General features: G+C 33.9%; 1 protein-coding gene across 2 annotated transcripts in view; it reads left to right on the forward strand.

Annotated features, from left to right (window-relative positions):
- The window catches only part of Reph (Regulator of eph expression), a 56,701-nt gene extending 35,687 nt beyond the window's left edge, over positions 1–21,014 (forward strand). For both annotated transcript variants that reach the window (XM_070650990.1, XM_070650988.1), the window contains exons 3-6: positions 15,681–15,970; positions 17,837–18,036; positions 18,666–18,927; positions 20,142–21,014. In XM_070650990.1, coding sequence (XP_070507091.1) covers positions 15,681–15,970; positions 17,837–18,036; positions 18,666–18,927; positions 20,142–20,195 — 806 coding nt within the window. In that variant the 3' untranslated portion in view covers positions 20,196–21,014. The remainder of the gene's footprint in view (positions 1–15,680; positions 15,971–17,836; positions 18,037–18,665; positions 18,928–20,141) is intronic.
- The last annotated feature ends 1,358 nt before the right edge of the window (positions 21,015–22,372 follow it).

Raw genomic sequence — 22,372 nt, forward strand, 5'->3', positions numbered from 1 at the left:
AACAAAATTTTATCAAATTTTAAATTGACACTTTTAAAAATATTTATAACATTTCTTGCGATAATATTTTTAAAAATATCTAAAAAAAAGAGTTACATGAAATTTGACCTACCCTATCTCAAAAATATTTTAACTTTGCCTGCTATCAATTGCTACAAACAGAAAACCGTGAATTGTTTGAGTATAAACAATTTAACAATAAATTTTTTTCAATGCTTGAATAAACATGATCAGATGACTGGGGTGTAGAGTTACGAAGAGTTTGAAAAATTTGAATTGGAGTTGTACATAATGTTGTAAAGAGTAGACGTTATCTGTGTTGTACACATGTGTGTTGACACAAAGATTTGACAAGTTTTGACTTGAAATAAGTCAATTTAGGGAATGTAAGGAAGTTACGTAACGATTAAGGCAGTGATGAGCAATCTTTCATTTTTGCACATCTTGATGGTAGAATATAGAAGAATCTATATTATATACACTCAATTCTTTGCTGATACAAGAACGGAAGCCATGTGAAGTCATTTTGTGAAGCCATGTAAAGCCGAAAATTGAGAGGTATCTGGGAGAATCGGGGGTGTAATGTGATGCTACATTAAGCATTTTTGGTACGTGAGGCTGAAAATTCTGAAGATCGTGGAATGCATGGATTCTACGGGCGAATCCCGATACTCTAGTAAAATATAATGTAGGGTTTGGTTATAGCAACGGCACTGCAATCGATGATCTGTTGTACCATCCCAAATTCTCTACAAAATGCCTATGTCCTTGTCCTTGTCCGAATGCCATGCTATGTCCTTGATAAAGTCAAATAGTTCATCTTGATGGTAAGTCTTGACTGAAATTGCACACGGCTGCTCATAGGCATTTTTGGTGGGAGTGGATCATCTGGCAGAAACTATGGATTCCATGGAAATTATGGATTAATTCGTGGAATGCATGGATTCTATGGATTTTTTCATAGAATCCCTAGAATCTATGGATTAATTTATAGAATTAGTTGATCCTATGGAATTTGTGGATCCGGACTCATTTTTGGCGGTTCACAGGTTGCTCACACCTACCTTAGACGTTTCTTAAAGCTGGCTTTTGGTATTGCTGGCTTCCGTCTGTAAATTACCAATACCAAATGCCATGAAATCTCTATCAACAGTTTCTCTCCATTTAAATTCTAGTCCAGATTTAAATTCCACTACAAAATGGCCTGACAGGCAAAGAACATGGTCTCATGAGCTTACTCGTCCTTAATATAGTAGATAGGCATTCTTGTGAGCGCGACTCTGACCTTATTCTGCTCTTGAGAGCATCTTCTCTGCGTGCTAGGGTAAGATACAGCCGTAAAATGCAAAAATACTATTACGGTACCTTAAAAGCACCCTTTAAGCCTGTTACTTAAGCAACTCAAACCCCCAGACATTCCGACATCATTCTCAACTCATTATTCTCACAAAATCAGCTCCCAGAAAAAAGCGAAAGATAAAAAAAAAATCATTTAACAAGAAAAATACTTAATGTGTGTAAAATAAAATATAAAGTTTTTTTTTTACAATTCTTTCATTGCCTTCATCTTCGCAATTTTCAAAGTACCAGAAACACAGAAAAAAAGAGAATTTCTTGAACGAAAAAAAAAAAAATGTGATGATTATGATCATGGATGGTGAGAGACCATGACAGAGAAAGTGAATAGTTTTTTTTCTTTTCTTCTTCAGTTCTTGCTTATTATCTCAACATGTGATAGCTTATGGAACAAAAAATATGTTAACGGATATCTCATCACGCATGTTATTATGTTTCATGAATGGCAGACAATTTAAAACTTACTTTTTTTTGTGTAAATTAACTGTCATAATGTTTACATGCCACCGAAGATTGAAAATTACTTTATTTATAAATATAGCATGTACTGTAAAAGTCTTTAAAAAGTGAAGTTTATTTTTACTTTTTTTGTGCTCGTACTCGAGAATTTAAATTCGCACAAATTTGCTAAAAATATGAATAAATGTTGATTAAGCACATCTCAAATTACTTAATTAAAATCCAATTTTTTTGCAAACGACAATGAAAAATTTATCGATTTGATCAGAGTTGTTGGCTTGGATATTCTAATTTATGATAATTATATGCTTTAAATTAATGAAGTCTGTTGCTTGGGGGTGAATTTTGTCATGTAACGACCACACATGAAAAATTTGTTGATTATAAAATTTTTTTTTATCAAGTAATAAAATATGTTTTGTGGACGGAGGGACAGTTGATATTTTGTGGCGATTTTTATAAGGCTGGCTGAAGTCAAGGATTTGCTTGATAGGTTGATATGAACTGGATATGAACTGAATATGAACGGTATTTTCACAATATTCACTTATTCATTGAGTCTCTTCTTGTTAGTCTAGTCTAGTCTGCTGTCTACCTTGTGTTGCTTGTTTTGTACCAGAGCTCGAAGTCGACTTAGAATCAAACAGGCAAGGAACATCCTCATGAGTATACTTACAAAATTGTGCATGCTCAATTATAATGATTGAGTATTCATATGTGCATGCTCTTATCGGTGAGTATATTCACTTGTCAACTCGACTTGACTTCATATAAAATTCGAGTCGACTTCGAGTTTCCTTTTGTACAAATTGATTTCAGAAATGATGATTAGTCTTTATTGATCCTATGTGAATTATAGAGTGATAGTAAGGCGGTTGAACAGGTTTCTGTTCCTGGCCAAAAACTGCTACTTCTGTTAGTTTCTTGTGTTGTTGCTCTAGTTCCTTCTCTAAGGTTGTATGCCAAGGGATTTTAGAAATGATTGATTGTAAACCTTAGAATACCTAACGTTGCCTAATTGTGGGCCTGTTACCCTTCAGATGAGGTGTTTTGGAATTCAATTGAAAGATTCCTTAACAACATGTGACAATTTTTTGTCCAATTTGAACAAATTAGCCCAAACAACATAACGTATTCGCTAGGGAATGAGCTAGGACGCCTTGTCAATTGAATAACGCGACTTTGTCCAGGCGGTTCTAACGGCTGATTTTGATCCAATTTTTGTGTACCAAAAAATGCTTTTTGCCACATATTGCAGCTCGGGTAATATAAGAATGCATCTTGAGTAGACACGTTATAACCAGTCAAAAGCAAATTAATGACCAGTTAATGACTAATTTTAACACATTTTTGCTCACTCGGGTATGAGTTGATGCACATGTAAGTGTATATAAAGACATACTCGGGTAGATAAGTAGCAAAAAGTATTCCATTTAAACGCTAAAAAATATCAAAATTAACATCCCTGCAAAAAAATTTTTCTTCATTTATTTATGCTATCGTACTTAAAATACTTGCTGAATGAGTATGAGTGAAACAAAAAGCAGATTTTTAATAAGTTCTGTATGTACACGAGCGTGTGAATATCATCGTAAGCATTCATTCATTCAACGACTTCTTCTTCCATAAATTTTTTTTCCTCATTTCTCGAGAAAGTAAAAAATTTACATTTAAATTTCGATATTTTATTTTTTCATTCATGAAAGTTTAAAACCTCTCAATTCTTATCGTTCGACTGCCTTTTACACCTTATCGAAATGTAAAGGTAAACCTATGAGAAAGTAATTAAAAATTTTATGACTTTATTTTGGTGATTTTTTTTTCTTTATCAGATATGGGAATGTGTGTTTATTAATATATGTAAGTTCACGTTACTATGGTACACGTGTGGGATTGTGGCGTGATTCGGGTGACAAATAGTTGGAAAAATGTGAATTTCTGAGTTTTTAAGTTTGGCAGTTATGTAACGCATAAATTGAATATTTGACTCCCTTTGCTCATTTCGTCCATAAAAAATTATTTTAGGCATCTTAACTTGTTCCTGTCCTACTCTTCGTAGCTGTCCTATTTCTTGATTCCTGTCCCATCTCTTCGTTCCTGTCTCATTTCTTGGTTCCTGTCCCATCTCTTTGTTCCTGTCCTCTTCTTGGTCTCTGTCCCATCTCTTCGTATCTGTCCCATCTCTTCGTTCCTGTCCCATCTCTTCGTTCCTGTCCCATCTCTTCGTTCCTGTCCCATTTCTTCGCCACCGTCCCTTCTCTCCGATACTGTCCCATCTCTCTGTTCTTGTCCCATCCCTCCATTTCTGTTCCCTTGTTCTATCTTTCCGTTCCTGTACTCTCTTTCCGTCTCTGTTCTCTGTCTGCGGTCTTGTCCTCTGTCTCCGTTCCTATCCCCTGTCTCTGTCCTTGTCGCATCTCTTCGCCACTGTCCAATTTCTCTGTTACTGTCTCTACTCTTGGTCTCTTCGTCCCTGTCCCCCTCTCAGTTCATGTCCTCCGTAAAGCTCCGCTAAAATTCTTTTTTCAATAAATTTGAAACCGTCTAAATTTGTCATCCATATGAATGTCACACGGAGAGTAAAAACGCTATAACTGAGCCTTAAAAGCTCCGTGTACAGCCTTTCTCATGTGTTCCTCTCGGTAAAATAATTAAGAATTTCAAGACAAAAAATCAAACAATTGTCACTTCTTCCAACCTAAAATACATCACATAGTCACCCAAATTCACCATCTAGCAAATAATTTACAAAGCATTTACACTGAGTATGCAAATTACTGTATGTACTTAACATTAATTAATTTACACATGAATGATTTTTATTTAATAAGTCTTCCAAGAATAATTTTTCATTAAGAATGAATTTCTTGATTATACAAAAAGTCACAAATTTTTTTTTCTAATAATGAATAGCTTGTAGGCTGTGATTTCTATCATTTCTGAGAAATTTTGAAATTTTTGGGTAAAATTTTTTGATGGAAAATATTTATTTAAGAATATTTGAGATACTAATTTAAATGAAATTTAATAAAAAAATTTACTTCTTAGTTCGGGGAATTAATTTGTTGAAATAATATTGAATCAGTAATTCTAAATTAAGTTGAATATTTTTTGTAATTTTTTCTTAAAGTTTCCAGTGGCAGGGTGAAGTTTTGGGGGAAGTTAGCAGGATTTTTTGGTAAATCAATTATAATTTGTTACTTACTTGCTTATTTCGCAGGTAGTATTCAGAATTGTGATCCATCATGGTAGTCAGAAGGGTGTGATCCATGAGCAGGGCCAGTCAGAAGGGTGTGATCCATGACAGGGGCACAGTCAGAAAAGTATGACGTCATGTCGTAAGGGGCATAGTCAGAAGGAGATTTTCCATGGTAGGGCACAGTCAGAAGGGGTGTAACCCATATCAGGAGACACAGTCAAAAGGAATGTGTGACCCATGGCAGGGGCATAATCACAAGGGATGTGACCCATGCAGGTTACACAGTCAGAAGGGGGATTTGACATCCATGGCAGGATCACAATTCAGAAGGAGATGTGACGCTTGATAGGAACAAAGTCAGAAGAGGATGTTATGACAGGAACTCCAGAATTGACAGGAGCAATGACACAGTTTGAAGAGGATGTAATCAATGGCAGGATTATTGTCAGAAGGGCATGTGATCCATGACAGAATGACAGTCAGATGAGTGGATGCAGGTTTCAAACTCAAAAATTGAAATTAAAGGCCGGTTTGAAGATTTTCTTCAAAAAGCTGTGCAAATATTTAGGGAGAAGAGACTTGACACTCAAATCTCCATCCTGAATACGCCCTGATCACATGACTTGCCCTAGGTTACACCTGAAACTGACTTAATTACTGACTATCACTATCAGATTACCAATTACAAGGACAATTTTAATATTTTTAATTAAATAATCAGGAAATAACTCGATTTAAGTAATTATAACTCTATAAACTAACCTTGACAGGCAAATTCCAACCTTGACTGTCATTTAAAATATAACTGATAATCTCAACTCTATCAAATCAATTCCACCTTATCACGATTAAATTTGTCTTTGAAATATTTTTTGAAATTTGATGCCATTTTCATACAAAATTTTACCTCAAATCTGATAACGTCTATTCATAGAACTCAATGGAAAATTTTCATGAAAACTGGGTCAAGGTTAAAATGATATTTAATTATTTACAAAAAGTTGATGGATCGACTATGAACTTTGTATCATATTTCTTGTGATTTAAAAGAGCTGTGTAAATATTTAGAAAGTATTTAGGGGTTGTTCGGAATTTAGGGGGTGATGGGGGTCTTTTGTAGTGATTTAAGCAAAATCCAATTCTGAATTTCCTCCGTTTTAGATTCCCAAGCCTCCAATTATTGACTTAACCTCATAGTTCGACTGTCCACTCAAGAAAACTGTCCCATTATCCAACAATCCCATTCATCACCAGACGTTAGTTATAAATGACTTCATTAAGTAACAAATTAGAGCAAAACTAAGCACGAACTTTCGCATTTTCCAAGAAAATCCTAAAAGAAGCTTACATTTTGTCAACAAGAAGAGCTAAAAGCCTTTATTTTTTGTAAGGCTTAGTAAAGCGGAACAATTAATTATTCACATTCAGTAACAGTATTAGACTGGCTTGTCTAACAAAACTGAGATCATTGATTGAGAAAAACGGATGGTTGGGATTCTGGGAAAGCTTAGTTCAGTTAAGATGTTTGGTAATTAGGAGGATGTAGAGAGGTTTTGTAGTTAGAAATGGAATTGTGTGCGTGTAAATTCGAAAAATGAAGGAATTGTTGAAAAACTGCAGACTTACGTAGACCTGCAGCAGTCCTACATTTTCTATTGATCTGGATGCGCATGCAGATGCGTCGGTCTACAGTATTTTGCATCTATGCAGGCCTGCGCATCTAATTTTGGCAAACCCTTGAAGAATGACATAGTTAAAGCTGGTAGTTGGTTCCAGAGCGGCGTGACTAACACTAGGTGCTGAGCTGGTCTATCTACACCATAAAACCATGCTCTTTGCCTGTTATGATAAAGCTTGACCATGACCCCAAGTCAGCTTCTATGAAATCCGATCTCAGACAAGAGTCAAACCTGTAGTTCTGGTGCGAGTATGCCTGATGCCAAATTTTCGACCATTTCTTCTCCATGTGCCTTCCAAATTCATGATTGACACAAAAATTAGTTTTTATTAAGCATTCTAAAGTTTCGGCAACTTAATACAATATGATGAGCTCGACGCTTCATATTGATTCAGATGTTACTTCATAATAATAATAATAAAAAAATATAATGGAATAAATGAGCTAAAATGTGTGTTTGTCGTACGGTCTTCTTTTCCTTCTTCCCATTTTCATGAACAAAGAATAAATTGAATGGATAAGATAACAACTTTTTTTTTGTGCCTCATACGTATGTCCTAATGTCTTATCCATTAAGTTTGCTTTAACAGCATTTTGGGAATTTGTCGCTCTTTGTTATTCTTTTTTTTTTTTTTGCAAACAATTATCAAGTTGCGATAAGAATAAAGATAATATAGTATAAGGCACGTTTGTTTTTTTCATTAATTTAATACGTATTGCTGATAACCTGAATTGATTAAATTTGTACAATACAATAAATAAAAGTTAAACAATATGAGTATATAGTAAAAGTATTTAATTTACGTAATACGAGAATATTTTTTTGATATTATTAATTAATAGCAGGGATGATGAGGGGCTATTATTGACTTCGCAGTGGATGTGAGCCACTTATCATCCCTGCTAATAATTAATGGAGAGTCTCTAAGTTCCTGTTTAGAGAAGACATTGAAATCGCTTATTTTCAAGTCGATGCTGATTAACAGGTCGACTTACGATGCGATTTTTTAGCCAGCAATCAAATTGGATTAGCTTAGCTTTGTAACCTGATTTTTACTGCTGACTTAAGCGACTTCGATCATTTCTTTAGATCATTTGAATTGGAAGTCAGCATCCTACCCCTTTTGAACTTTCAAATTTCAGATAATAAAATTCACAGCGGTTAGAACAGTTGGTTAAGTACATTCCTACTTCCACAAGGGATATTGTGCCAAACAGGCAAATAATTCAGCACTGAGCCATTTTGGAGCTTTTTGATATCAAATTTCCAATTTATTCAGGGCAATTAAGACTTACGCTGGTGTTATTAAGCTTGGTGACACTCAAAACTGGTTTAAAAATGGCATCAAGCTAATATAAGTGGTTCTGTGGCATAGAAAAGGTTTAGATACAACTTCATTTGAGTTCTTGAGTGTATTTATCTCTTAAGTGACCAAGTGTCTGTATTTATACTAATCATGGTCATATTATTCGAAGCCGTTGATTTTCTAGTCGGCGGCGACTAAAACTCGACCAAGATAAGCGAAAAAGTTTAGCTGGCTTTAAAAACGGCTTAGATAAGCTGATTTTTTAGCAGGCTAAAAAACTTCTAAGCTAATCCAATTTTTAGCCGCTTAATTAAGTGACTTCGATCTCTGATTATTTTTAAAACATCTCCCCTGATACGTTTCTTAATCCTTAATAATTCTACATATCACCTACCGGTAAACCGCTAAAAATCCGGTCTCAGGCGGGGATGACCACGACTTGTTTTTGATCTCGTTTTAAATCCAATATCATACAACGTCTTGGTATCGGACTCTAACAGGCAAAGGTAGCCTAAAAGCAAAGATAGCCTAAAATCAAATGTAGTCTAAAGGCAACCGAGGTTTAAAGGCACTAAGGTACTAGTGGTATTTCTGTACCATAAAATGATGCTGCTTTGCCTGTTTGGAGGAATTAGGATCGATTAACCGAATTGTGCTATTCAGTATAGTCAATTAGCATGTAAATGACACAAAATATTAAATTATCAACAAAATCTGCCTTGACTACTAAAATCATACTTCAAAACCTCTCAAATCCCTGCCATCACTTAATAAAGCACTCACAAAATATTCCCTCTACTCTAAAAGAACAAAGTGAACGTCCAAAACAAAAAAAAATTTCTTCTCTAAATTACGTCAAGCCTGAATGTTTTTTTACTATCGCGCTATATTCATTTGTAGATTGTTTCATTTTTAACGCATTTTAATTTTTATTTTTATGATATGTGAGGCGACTTCTCGTCTATTAGATTTTCTCATCGAGTAGAAACATTTTCATTTTTCTCATATAATAATAATAAATGAAGAGAAAAAGCAGAGCGAAACAAAAATATACAAATTTAAATGAATGTGATGATAGAGAGAACAGCTATAAAGTACATGAATATTTTTATTTAAATAAATAACTTTCCTCATAAAAAATCAACATTGTTGTCAAATTTTTAATGAAACAAAATGTTTGAAAATTAATTTTTTTTTTATGTCTCCTCATTCACTCCTATTTAGCCGTACAACATCTATTTTCGTCTCACTGCTTTAATGAGTTGACAAGCGTTTGGGACGAGAAGAGAGGAAAATGAAAATGAAAAAAATGATGGAAAATTATTTCCACTTAATTGAACGAAATAGGTTTATGTTTACACTTCAATTACGTGATTTTATTATCACTTCCAACGAGAGGGAACAAATTAGAGCAAATATTTTGGAATAATAATTTCTGGATGGATTTGATGCCTTTTTGACTGGATGGCTGGGAATTTTATAAATAAAGCACTGCTTACTTACTTACTTTGCTAGCCGTACAGATCAATTGAATCCCATGACCTCCCTTTTTTGCTTTTGAAACTGGCTCAATCGCTAGCAACTGCTTGTCAAGTTCTGATTCCGAGAGCAACACCATCTGATTAAAGCAACCACTAAGAAATGGATATATTATAATAACAGATATTAAGTGGAACCCGAATCAACGTCAGCAGCCAAGACGCTGTTGTAATGTTCACTCTTGCTATTGTGTTTCGACAAAGTCACAAAATGTCCCGATTTTTCAAGAAGTCGAGAACTCAAAACCAATTTAGGAAATTTTGGATAATTTATGATAATTTTTCTTTTGAATGTCCGTGCTCAAGCCCAGGACTGGCCCCAGCGAAGTACATTACATAAATTATACGTCCTGTGTCGCTCTTCCGACAATGGTTTACCGGTGAAAAACAATTACAGTTGCTTACTTTTTTACTGTAATCACGCTCCTACTTATATGGAACTTAGGTTACAACAAACGGCCCTTTATCTGGCTCTGTCGCAGAATTTGTCACCTAAATTATACTAATCCTCTATTTGTACTTCTTCTCTTGAATCTACTTATTGATGTCTTGTTTGCCAGCTAATTGGAGAACTTGTATGAAGGTCAATCTTCGAAATTCCCAGTCCACCAGATTCTAAGAACTCATCTAGAGCAGCTATTAATGTAAACCTGTAATTTACGACTGAACTCATTGGCAATAAACCATGTCTTACAACCAGTGGACAAAAATAAGTTATAACTAATTGAAGTCAAGTCCAGTTAATGACTAGTTCTAATCAGTTCTAACGAATTTTTGTCCATTCGAGATTGACTTGACGCACGCATTAAGAATTTTTGTCTTTAAATGTTTTGTTATGCTGGCGGATTTCCAGACGTTAGTAAGCCTAGTCAAAAACCAATCTTGATTTCTGGATTCGATTGGTCACGTCCTTCAATGCTCCATTGTCTGCTGAAATAGACCTGGAGGCCCTGCGATTAACAATCTCTTGTACCACATCCTTTAGACCTACAGTTCAAATTGAGATCTGAACCCCTTGCAAGCTATCCACATTTCAAAGACACGAGTACGTCATAATACCTGATGGACACTGCAATGTACCTAGTTATAATTCGTGTGCGCAAGATTTCGTAACGAAAGTCATCTAAATACTAGTATATCCTTGCATATCTAGCAGTGCTGACACATTATGTGCCAAAGACCTCAAAACTCCACCCAACACACGAACCGAGCTTCATAACTAGAACGGTGAAATGGGATTGAACCTAGGACCTTTGGCACGTAACGCCAACGCTCTACCATTTAGGCTCCTGATGCCATTTCACCTCTTAATTTCATAAAAATTTGAAAAATATTCGCTTAATACAACCAAAGATCACACAAAGTTTTCCCCAACTTTTCATACTCGTAACATTTTTTCACGCTGAATGGAAAGGAAATGAAAGGGTTTTTTTTTTGGTCGGTCAGTGTTGAAAAGAAAATAAAAGAGAGTAGGGCACACAAAAAAAAAGGAATAATATTTTTCCATAATACTGGTCATAATGATTGGTCAAGTGAAACTTGAAAAAAATGTCCTTCAAAGTTTTGTCGAGCCTTTTTGATGCGTGTCATGCGTAAATTTCTCCATCGAGAGTAATTTTTCCATACACTTAAAAATGGAATTATTTATTGATAGTTTGGCAACAGTGTGTACACACACAATGATAATTTATTTGTTTGAAATAGTGATGAAGAACAACAAATGATATATGGTCGGGTACGCGCATAGCATTTTGCATTTTCAAGCTTTTTTTCTTCTTTTTTTTTGTTGAGAGAAGCACGTAAAATGAATTTGGATTTTTTTTTCGAGTACGAATAATTATCTTTACGTACATACATTCAATCTTCATTTCATTATGATAATATCGTTTTGTCACATTTGAAAACAATGAAGCTTTTACCGATAATTACTGTTTTATTTTTGTCTCATCGATATTTGTGAGGAGGGGGTTAGGAACTTGGGGATGAGATTTTGAGGTTAGAATTGAGATTTTAGATTTTTTGAGGTTAGAATTGAGGTTTTTGATTTTTTGAGGTTAGAATTTCCCAAATCTCGAAGACGAATCGACTCCAAACTAGATTTTATATAATTTGAGGTTAGAATTATTGTTTTAGGTGTTTTGAGGTTAGAATTGAGATTTTTAATTTTTTGAGGTTAGAATTTTCCAAAACTCGAAAACGAATCAACTCCAAACTAGATTTTAGATAATTTGAATTTAGACTTATGATTTTGGGTGTTTTGAGGTTAGAGTTGAGATTTTGTGTTTTTGAGGTTATAATTTCTTAGAACTCGAAGAGGGCTCGGCTCCAAGCTAGACGCGAGGTAATTTGAGGTTACAATTGAGATTTTAGATTTTTTTTTGAGGTTAGAATTTTAAGAAAATTTGAGGTTAAAATTCAAATTTTATCAATTTTGAGGTTGAAACTAAAATTTTGAATTTTGTGATGTGAACACAGGTTTTGGATTTTTTGAGGTTAGAATTCCAATTTTGAATCTTTTGAGGTTAGAATTAAAATTTTGAAATACCAATCATTTATTTTGATTTTTTGAGTTAAGAATCCAAATTTTTGATTTTTAGAGGTTAGAGTTTTGACATAAATATTGGTTAAAAGTCATTTTGTGTTACAAATTAAACAAGAAATTTTGAGGTTAAATAATTTATTTTAGACTCCAAATAAAAACAATTCTGAGGTAATTTAAATCTCAATTTTGAGGTTAGAATCTTCAAAAACCCCTTTCACCTCAGCCACAACCCCCTTAGCATTTCCAATATCCACAACAAAATACACACATCACATAACTCATTTCTGCTCCAAATGTGTAAAAATATATTTGTGTAAGAAATGCATGAATCACATTATATATATATTGTGTACTATAAATGAATAACTCATGATATACACATGAACATAAGCCGGCATATTATGATTGCTTTGAAAAAAAAAAATACAACATGTATAATGGATTGCGATGAACAATAGCTACTACAGATATCATTAATTAATTCGTTGTGTATTCTGATATTTTTTTTACTTCTTTTCTTCCTATTCAATTTAATTAATGGATGGACATTCGTTTGTTATCACTCATTCATTGAATGGGAAATATCGTTTGACATTGCCCAAAAATATATATAATAGATTTTAAGTATGTGAGTTAAAGTTTGGTGATATGTGGGAAATAAGAGGGTGGTATTAGAGCGCATTTTATGATGAGTTGTAGGGATGGTGGACGTGTTTGGTCATGACAAGCTTGTTTGATAGGATTTCTTATTCTGAGATGCAGCAACTCATGAAACTGGTTCTAATAATAGTCTATAACAGACAAAAAGACAGCTTTTAGGTATCGTAGTGGTATTTCTGTACCTTAATGCCTTTTAGGGGATGTGTAAGCAGGTCCAGCTATCAAAAGCACTGGTGAGCAACCTTTGTGTCGCGTGCAATTTCTAATAAGCCGTATCAAATTTATGGAAAAAGCATGAACTGTATGTTGTGTGCGATTTTTGTCATGACTAACCACCTAGTAGTACCGCGAAAAAAACTATACAAATTGTCAAGAATTTGTACGGTTTTTGTCTGTCACAGGTGCCTGTTTTTCAATTCTGGTAGAGAATTACCCACCACTGGTCTAAAGCGTTTCTAATAGCCACAGGCATTAGTTACTAGTGTTTGATGCTTTGGTAATTGAGAAAATTGAGCTATTTGTAGTTCTGGATGTTCATGACTAATAATTTTTAAAGGAGCCGTTCACTAATTACATTCAGGAAATGAACGGGAGGGGGTTGAATTCGGATTCAAACAATGGACATTCTGATCAATCTATTGTTTAAGGGAACGGTCCTGAAGCAGATAAAACATCAATTAGAGGAGCCCTAGTGTATTGAGGCGTATTCAGATGGGGGTGTATGGTGTCGATTGCCCATTTTCACTTGTCCACTGATTGTCAAAATCCCAACATTTTTGTATATTCCTTCAAAAGTAAGTTTGAAGGCCCGATTTGACTTAAATTGCCAATCATTATGTCTCAATCAAATCAAACATAAGACAACAAGACAAAATATCTCCCCTAATTACCCTCAATTTAACTCCAACAATAGCGACCTCATACCAAGAATCGTTACAGATGACACGAAATGTCCATTAATGAAGTCATTGTTGCGCTTGATGAACCATACATATTCTGTGTGTATTTAAAAAGAGTTAGACATGAATGAGTAAGAAGCTATTTTGTAATAAAGAGTTTCTGCCATTTTCATAGTGATTGCTCCATTTAATGATTCCCTTCTGTTGTTCATTCTTTCATTTGACTGACAATATTGTTTTGTTTGAAGGCAAAGACACAAAAAAAGGGCATTCTGAATGGAAATAACATATTGTCCATACACACATAAAAAAAAGAATGTTCTAAATTTGTCTCTAATGGATTATAAATAAAAATCATAATGTCTCTTTTAATATTGTGCCTGTTCGACATATAGCGAGTGTAACGTCATGCACACACAAAAGTCGTTATTTTGAGTTGTTTGAGAATAGCAAATATTTACTGATAACGTAAGAAATGCGACCCGTTTTTTTTTTTTTTTTATTCCTATAATAAGAATAATAATAATAAAATTCATGTTCCGAGTCAGCTTGTCGTTTCTTTTAATTTTGTGTATATATTACTACTCGCCGAATCAAAAGAAGAAGAAAAAGATTGTAGGAAAAAAAATATTTTTTTCTATAGTCGAACCGTGATCTTGTTCAAACATGAATTTGGCATGAATGATGAGTTTTTGATTAGATTGAGTGATATGAGAGATATGAAGCTTCAGTTTGAAGTCAAATTGTATCAAATTTTAGTTAACTCGAGCAGCGCATATGCGTCAAACTTGCATCAAACCGCATTTTTCGCTGTCAAAATCAGTTCTCGCGATACCATCAAGGTCACTTCGCATCTTAACGTTAATACGACAACGTAACAGTGTCATAGCGGACATGTTGTGTTGTTCGAGTAATCAGACAGTTTAGAGTTGGAAAGAACCAAGTTTGATTTCAATAAGACAGTTTATCGTCAATTTAGATCGAATGTGAGTTAATATATTAACTTTGAGTTTTACAGTGCTAAATTTGATTCATTCGAGACAGTTTTGAGTCAATATAGAACGAAATTTGAGTCACACTGACTCAATGAAATTCGAGTTACTGAAATTGAGCAAATTCGACTGAAGTTTAACTCAAAAAGGCAACAAGAAGTCAAACTGAACCAAATTTGAGTCAATTAGACAATATTGAAACAGAAACATAATTAAATTTGGATTAGTAAGACAATATTGAGTAGAATTGAGACTAATCTAGGTTATCAAGGTAGTTTAGATTAGGAAAGGAACTAACTTGTAGTCCAAGAGACAGTTTGAAGTCAAATTTATTCAAATTTTTACTTGCATGAAAATTTGGATAAATGAAACAAAACTTTAATGAAATTGAACTTAATTTTAGTAATTAAGCCAGCTTTGAGTCAGAATGAATTCAAAATTTTAAATAATAAGACACATTTGAGTAAAATTAATACAAATTTAAGTTTATAAGAAAGGTAGAAATTGGAATTATGAATCAAACTGAGCTAAATTTGAGTAAACGAGACAATTGTGAATACAGTTGGATTGAAAATGGTGTGTTGGACAATTTTGATTTAGAATGAACCAATTATGAGTCGAATTAAATGAAATTTGAGTTAAATTGAACCAAATTTAATTGACTTGACCCAAATGAGTCAACAAAGTATTTTTTAGCAAGTTTAGACTGAAATTGAGTCAATCACAAATACATACGAGCATGTACAAACTCAGTAAAACGGTGTGAATATTCCACATTATCTGACACCATCCATTTCTACAACTTTTTTACTCTCTTATCACTTGTGTGTACATTTGATTGCATGCATACAACCGACCTAGTCATAAAGAAAGACTCTCGTTGTTTACCAAAAAAAAAAAAAATAAGTTTCATTTTCCATTTCTACTATCGGGTTACAAAAAAAAAGAAGAACAAGAAGAAGAAGAAGTAGTAAAAAATATATTAAAAATCAACAAACAGCTGATTCCATTTTTACAATTTCTGTTCATTTTCATTTCAATTTCATCTAGGCATGAGCTCACGTCATGATACAACGTCGCCTGAAGAGTGCTCAGAATCGCCGGCATTTTTGAGTCCACAATCAAATTTATTATATGATCAACATAGTTCAGAAGAAGAATTGGAAGTGATAATGACAAAGCCGTTAGATAATCTAACTGAAATGTCAAATGAGAATGTGGACCAGAAGCAAAAACTTAAAATTCATAATAATGATGATGAATTTTCACCGAAACGCTGTAGCAGTTCAACATTTTTAGAAAAACGAAAACGATCATTAGCTCACAATTCGGATGATGAGGTAAGTTTGTGCTTTATTTTTGTTTTTGTGATAATTTAAGTTGTTGTCTGTGTTTCGTCTGGGACTGTTCAAGGGCATGATTCTCTTTTTTGATTAGAGTGTAAAATGTGACAAGGCTTGCATCAAATTAATGATCCCAAATAGCATAAGTAGGTTAATCGGTCCAGAATCCAGGACAAGGCCGTCGTGACTCTAAATTGGAGCTTGATAAGGTTTGAATCCGGTACAAAGCTAGAGTCACCCTAATCTGTTGAAAAATGAAGAAATTCTAGACTGGCGTGACTCTGTCTTGATACCAGATTCAAATCTCATCGGCACCAAGCCAGAGTCATGTTGGTCTGATGAAAAATTATGGAATCATAGGATAGGGTGACTCTGGCTTAGCTGCAGTTTCAAACCGTATCCGACACAAACCCAGAATCATCAAATTCTAACCATATCCGACATTAAGTTAGAGTTTTTCCTAAGTTTTGCCGTTCTGGGGTTTTTGATCGATTAACTGATTTGTGCTACTCGGAATTAGATCATAATTTGATAAGAATCTGACTAACAAATTGACTTAGTCAAGCTAATTTGTCATGAAATGTTTAATTCAATGTCACTCGATAAGAGGAGACTGAGCGAAGTGGAAGTTGATGACTATCCTGTCTACTCATTTCGAGGAGAATCCAGACTGCGATGATCGTCAAGTTTCACGAATGTCAAGCTTATTACTAGACATTCTCACTACTTACTTCTAAGGCTGGGGCGCACAGGGGCCCATTGCCGCGTTTAAAGAACGTTTGTAGACAGCTCTATCTTTCAATAACTTCTGCCAATTAGGGATATTGAGAATTCTAGCGTCCACACAACCAATCCAGGACATTCTCGGTCTTCCTCTTGACATTACTAGACATAGGGTTGTCTAATTCGACCAGAAATCCAAGAAGAACAGTTCGCGGTTTTCTCAGGTTCCTGGTCGAATCGATTTCAATTTTATTCGAAAAACGTTCAATTCTCAGCTCTGAATTCAAATTTATTCCTCAATTTTAATCGATCCCAGACCAATCCTCGACCACTTCGTGACTCCTTCATATTTACCCTTTAAATCGTCCTCAATCCATTAAACAATCAAATTCGCAATCTTTGCAAAAATTTCATAATATTTTGTAAACAATTTTTCCATTAAGCGAAGAACAAGATTAAACTTGTTTAGACAATCACAAAATTCGCTTGAATACATAAAATGTATAAAACTGACCTGCGTAATCTAAAATAAAAAATGAGTTTTTTTTTGTGCTGTATTAGGATTGGTTGAGCTAATGTAAACAGGAAATTTTATCTAATTCTAGAGTTGATAAAAATGAGTTAGAACTAGTCATTAACCTCGGATAGGCACATGGCGTGGGAATGGGTGATAATGTGACTTTAGGGTAGTTTGAGTGTGACTTTAGGCTAGGTTCGATGGAATCTGAGCTCAAACTAGAGTCAAGTCGATCTGAAGCCGGATTTTCGGCAATTCCTACGTCTTGTGCTTTCCTGGAACTTGCTCATAGTCGAATACACCCTAATTACAGCCCAGGTACACCCTGGATACACCCAAGATACCCTAGAATCACCCTTGGTTTCCAAAGATTTTTCAGAATATTTCCAACTCTATTTTACATCATGTTTGAATGCATTTATTTCAAACAATATTAAAATCAAGTCACAATCCTGACTTCATCACTATGCGATCTAAATAAATCCAGTTAACACAGAACTCACTTATCAGCATGCCAACAACTCTGATTAACACTCAATTAAATAATTCTCTCAATTCTATAATTAAATCATCATACATAGTAGCTAATGCTTATTAATACTTTTATGCATTTTTTATTTTAGGTGAGACAATTTTTAGAGTCGCAAGCATATCATCATAACATGTTAGCGCCAGTCAATTTTCGAACAACGCCTCCATTGGAAGCTTTGAAGCCACATAGAGGCCATTTATTGTTTAATAATCAGCACTTGAATAGATATAGTCCACAACAGTCACCATCAGTACAAGAACAACAGCAACGTTCCATAACCCCTAATTTTAAGTAAGTATGGTGTGCAATTTGGGGGATTGAGGGAATATTGTTGGATGTTATGAGAGGTGGAAGGGTGAGGGAGGGTGTGAAAGGGTGAGGGAGGGTGAGGGAGGGTGAGGGAGGGTGAGGGAGGGTGAGGGAGGGTGAGGGAGGGTGAGGGAGGGTGAGGGAGGGTGAGGGAGGGTGAGGGAGGTTGAGGGAGGTTGAGGGAGGTTGAGGGAGATTAGTTAGGGTGCTGAAACTATCTGATCATGTCTTGGGTAGTCTAAGGGTAGTATCAGGTTCAGAAATGGGTCTAATGCTTAGCTAGGCTACAGGAACACTGGGACAGAGTATACAGAGACGAAGATAGGTCATTTAGGGTCAATACAAGGATAAGGAACTGACCAAATACACATTTGTTCCTGTTTTGGTGATTTTTGGCCATTTTGATTAGTTTCACACCCTTTTTCGATGATTATTGGGAGAATTAAGTTGGATTTTAGTCCCAACCTCCGATATATGCACACCCATCCCACCCTACACCCCATCCACAATCCCAATTGATTTGTAGACCTCACATTAACTGACTAAGCCAACAATCTCGAACATCCATCTAAAAAATCCAAAAATTAACAAAAATTCCTCTTATTTTTTAGAACATTCAACCATTTTAGTCGTTCGACAACTCCACTAATTTTGGTTGAAGCTGGACGAGGTATAGAAAACATTCGAATATCGTGTGATAGTCCATTAACAAGTGGCTCATCGTCCACACCATCATCATCATCATTAGATTTACGTTCAATAAGTCCACCAACAAAAGTTTTTGCCATCTCACCACGTCGTAATCGTACTCCACGTAATCATCAATTGCAAAGGCTGCAACGTCGTCCTTGCTTAGATTTTGATAAGATGCAAGTGAGTAATCGTATGATATCAAGTCCCGGCGTGTAACCCAAAAAGAATCATTGAAAAAAATGATATAAAAAAAATAAAAAACTTTTTATCTTTCTCATGACATAATAATATTATCGATAATATAATTTACATGGCAACAACATGGAATAAAGACTGCAATAACTACTTTTTTTTTGGTCCCCTCATTCTAACACCATCTTTTTACTCAATCTCATATTCCTGTCTTGTTTTTTTTAAATGTCCATAATATAATTAAAAATTGATGAAAAAATATCCTCCTTGTGGTTGTTCATTAATGACGTCTAATACCAATCTAATGCTCTCTTAAACTGCTTAATATATAAGGATATGTCAGCACAGTTAAGACTAAAGAGAAATTTGTTTTTGAACTTTTGATTTCTGGACTCCCGAACTCAAATATCACATATCAATCAATATCATGGAAGCATCTTACTTTACTTACTTCGCGGGCCGTACAGATCAATTGTGATCCGTGGTCTCCTCAGATGATGTCTAAAGCTGACTCTATCGTTTTCTATTTGGAAGCATCTCTTCCTACTTTGTGTTTTTTCGGAAGCAGAAGGATCCTTAAATTCATATATTCCAATTTATTTAAGAGACAATGACCATAACCATGACCATAACCATGAGCATGCTCCTTGACTGTTCGGATATACAGAAAGGTTCAAAGCTTTTTTAAATTTAAAAGGTTGCAGACTTATCCAAACACCCAGTCCAGTGACAAAAATACGCTCGATTTAGTCATTAACTGGACATTAATTTACTTTAAACTTGTTGGCCATTTGATTAAGTTTGAGACATTTTGAAGGATGATTGAAGTTTGGAGCATCCAATTATTCCAGAATCGATTTGGGTATTTTTTAACCTAGCTTCCTTTAATATTCTCAGCATTGGGAGAATCCTTGTCTGGATAATGATTTAAGGATCGATTTTCTAATGGAATTCTCTGAAGGGAATCGATCTCCAAAACTCACAATAAAGTTATTCAGATATTCGATCTGTTGTCTAACCACTCGGCTTCAGAATCCTTAAAATCACACTGGCAGATTTGACTCCATGTCCAAAATTAAAATTCGCTCAGATTCCACATTCTCAACAAAATTTGACGTCATTTATGAACAAACCCCTCAATTAACACATCTTTTATAATTTTTTTTATCCAACATCTTTTTTTTAATCAATTCTTTTTTTAGTTGAAAGCTCGCAATTGGAACAATGATGGCGACTTATCAGTATTTTGCTGGTGATAAAAATTGGCATTTTTGTGTGGAAGTGGATATAAAATTCGTCTCAGAAGAAAAAAAAAACCTTTTTTTTTGTGTTTGTGAAAAAAGGAAAATTAATTGGAAATAAGAAAATTATTTTTAATATGAAAAACTTGTTTTATTTTTCATTATGTGAAAATTAAAAAAAAAAAAAATTGAAAAATTTTCCTCTTTGTTAATTTTTTTACATCATTAAATTTTATTTGTTATTCCCTTTTTTAATTATTAACCATCATTATTGTGGTGTGTGCTTGGAAATTGTTATCAAATTAGAGGGTATTGATTGTTTTAGGGGATTTTTTTGGGAATTTATTTGATATTTAATTGCTTTCATGAACTGAAATAAAGAGTTATTAATTTAGTTAGTAGATAAATTAGTCATGGTCCTCACTATAAGCATATGCTTCCTCGAGATTTCAAATCCTATCAAATTTGACTTGTTTTGTTAAAAGATAGCTTCTCCGGAAAGCACACGGCGTAGAAATAGCAAAAATCCAACCCCGGAACGACTTTACTCTTGCCTCAAGCCATATTATGTAAAATCCGGCTTCAGTCCAGAGTCAAGTCAGTTTTGTGAGGAATTTTCAGCCTTTTTTTCGCCATGTTCCTTCCAGAAGTACAAATCGATAATTGATCCGAAATCCTGACCGGTCTAGAATAATTCTGGCATGATGTCGGATTTAGACTGAAAACTAATCACAGTTAACGTTTGACTAATTTTTAATTAATTGTTATAGGTTTTGGTTACTGTTAAGAGTACATAATGAAGGGTATGAAAAATTCATCGTTATTTTAGTCAGAAGTTGGAATCTAAGTCAGTGGCACTGATTACAATTTGTGCCATGAATCCTTAAGATGTTTAATTGCTCAAAGTTACTAGAGTTACTCGAGTAGACCTGAATACATTAGAATCAGACATCTATAGCATACAAAGAGTGTGTTCTTAAAAGCAGAAAAGCTGAGAGCAGCCTTCGTGAGTTAGCATACTAGTATATTTAAGTAGATCAAACTCTTGAGAGCATGATGTTTCAAAATTTCAATGAGAATGGAGGATCTCCATATGTGGTTCATAACCCGAACAGCAAAATGTGGTCGCTAAGGCAAAATGCGGTTAGCTTCACTGTTTTGATTCAGTAACAGAATGAAAAATATTAAAAAGATTCTCTGAAATTTCAATCTCATTGTAGCAGTGTCAAAGCATATTGAAACGTACATGCTTCTGAACAAACAAGGATCATGCTTATGAGTATGCTTAGGAAATTAAGCGAGCTCAATCATAATGATTACTATAGTTAGTTAATTCATTGTCTTTTAGGACCAATGGCCTCTACCTGACGTAGAGCAATCAAAAAATTCATCAATAAATCCTAATTTGATAACAATTTCCAATCAATCCGAAATTCCTCGTTCTTAACATAACACAATTTATTTAAAAACAAAAAATCTTTTCCTCTTCCATTGATTTTCTCTCTCATTTTAATCGTCAAACAAAAAACTAATATTTTTCAAGACTTAATAAAGAATGGAAAGAAAATAAAAAAACTTTTTTCTATCTTGTCACTGTATCTCAATAATAAAAAAGAAAATAATGAAAAAAATTATAATTAACAGAAAAAAATGAAACTTAATCAATAGAAATATAAAAAAAATCAGTTATTTTGATATCGAAGAATAGGAAGTGCAAAATGCACATTAAAAAAAACATATTAAGTGCTACTTTTTCATCCAATTTTTTCTATTAATTTAAAAAGGTATAAAAAGTGGCATCTGAAGTCAATGGATGATGAAATTAATGAAAAAAAAAAAAATGTGAAAAAAATGAAGGAGAAAATTTTTTTTAATTCTTAAGAGACAATTTGTAATTTTTAAGCTGCAACACACACACAAATTACAATTTAATATTAGTACATAAGATAATCATATGATGAAAAAAAAAATATGAATTATTTTAGAATTTTTCAATTAAAAAAACAAAAAACAAACAACAAGAAAATAAATAATAAAAAATTCAGTGATGATGAATGGATATAAACACATGCGATAGGATGTGATGAGCATTTGACGATGATAATTTGGATCTTTTGATAAGAATATGAAAGAAAAATTACTGATTATGAAATTTTTATTTTGTTTCCTGTTTAAATCTATAATTAATAACT

This window comes from Chironomus tepperi, unplaced genomic scaffold (assembly GCF_022539635.2).
Source record: "Chironomus tepperi strain 1889 unplaced genomic scaffold, CSIRO-AGI_Ctep_v1 contig_451, whole genome shotgun sequence".
Lineage (NCBI taxonomy): Eukaryota > Metazoa > Arthropoda > Insecta > Diptera > Chironomidae > Chironomus > Chironomus tepperi.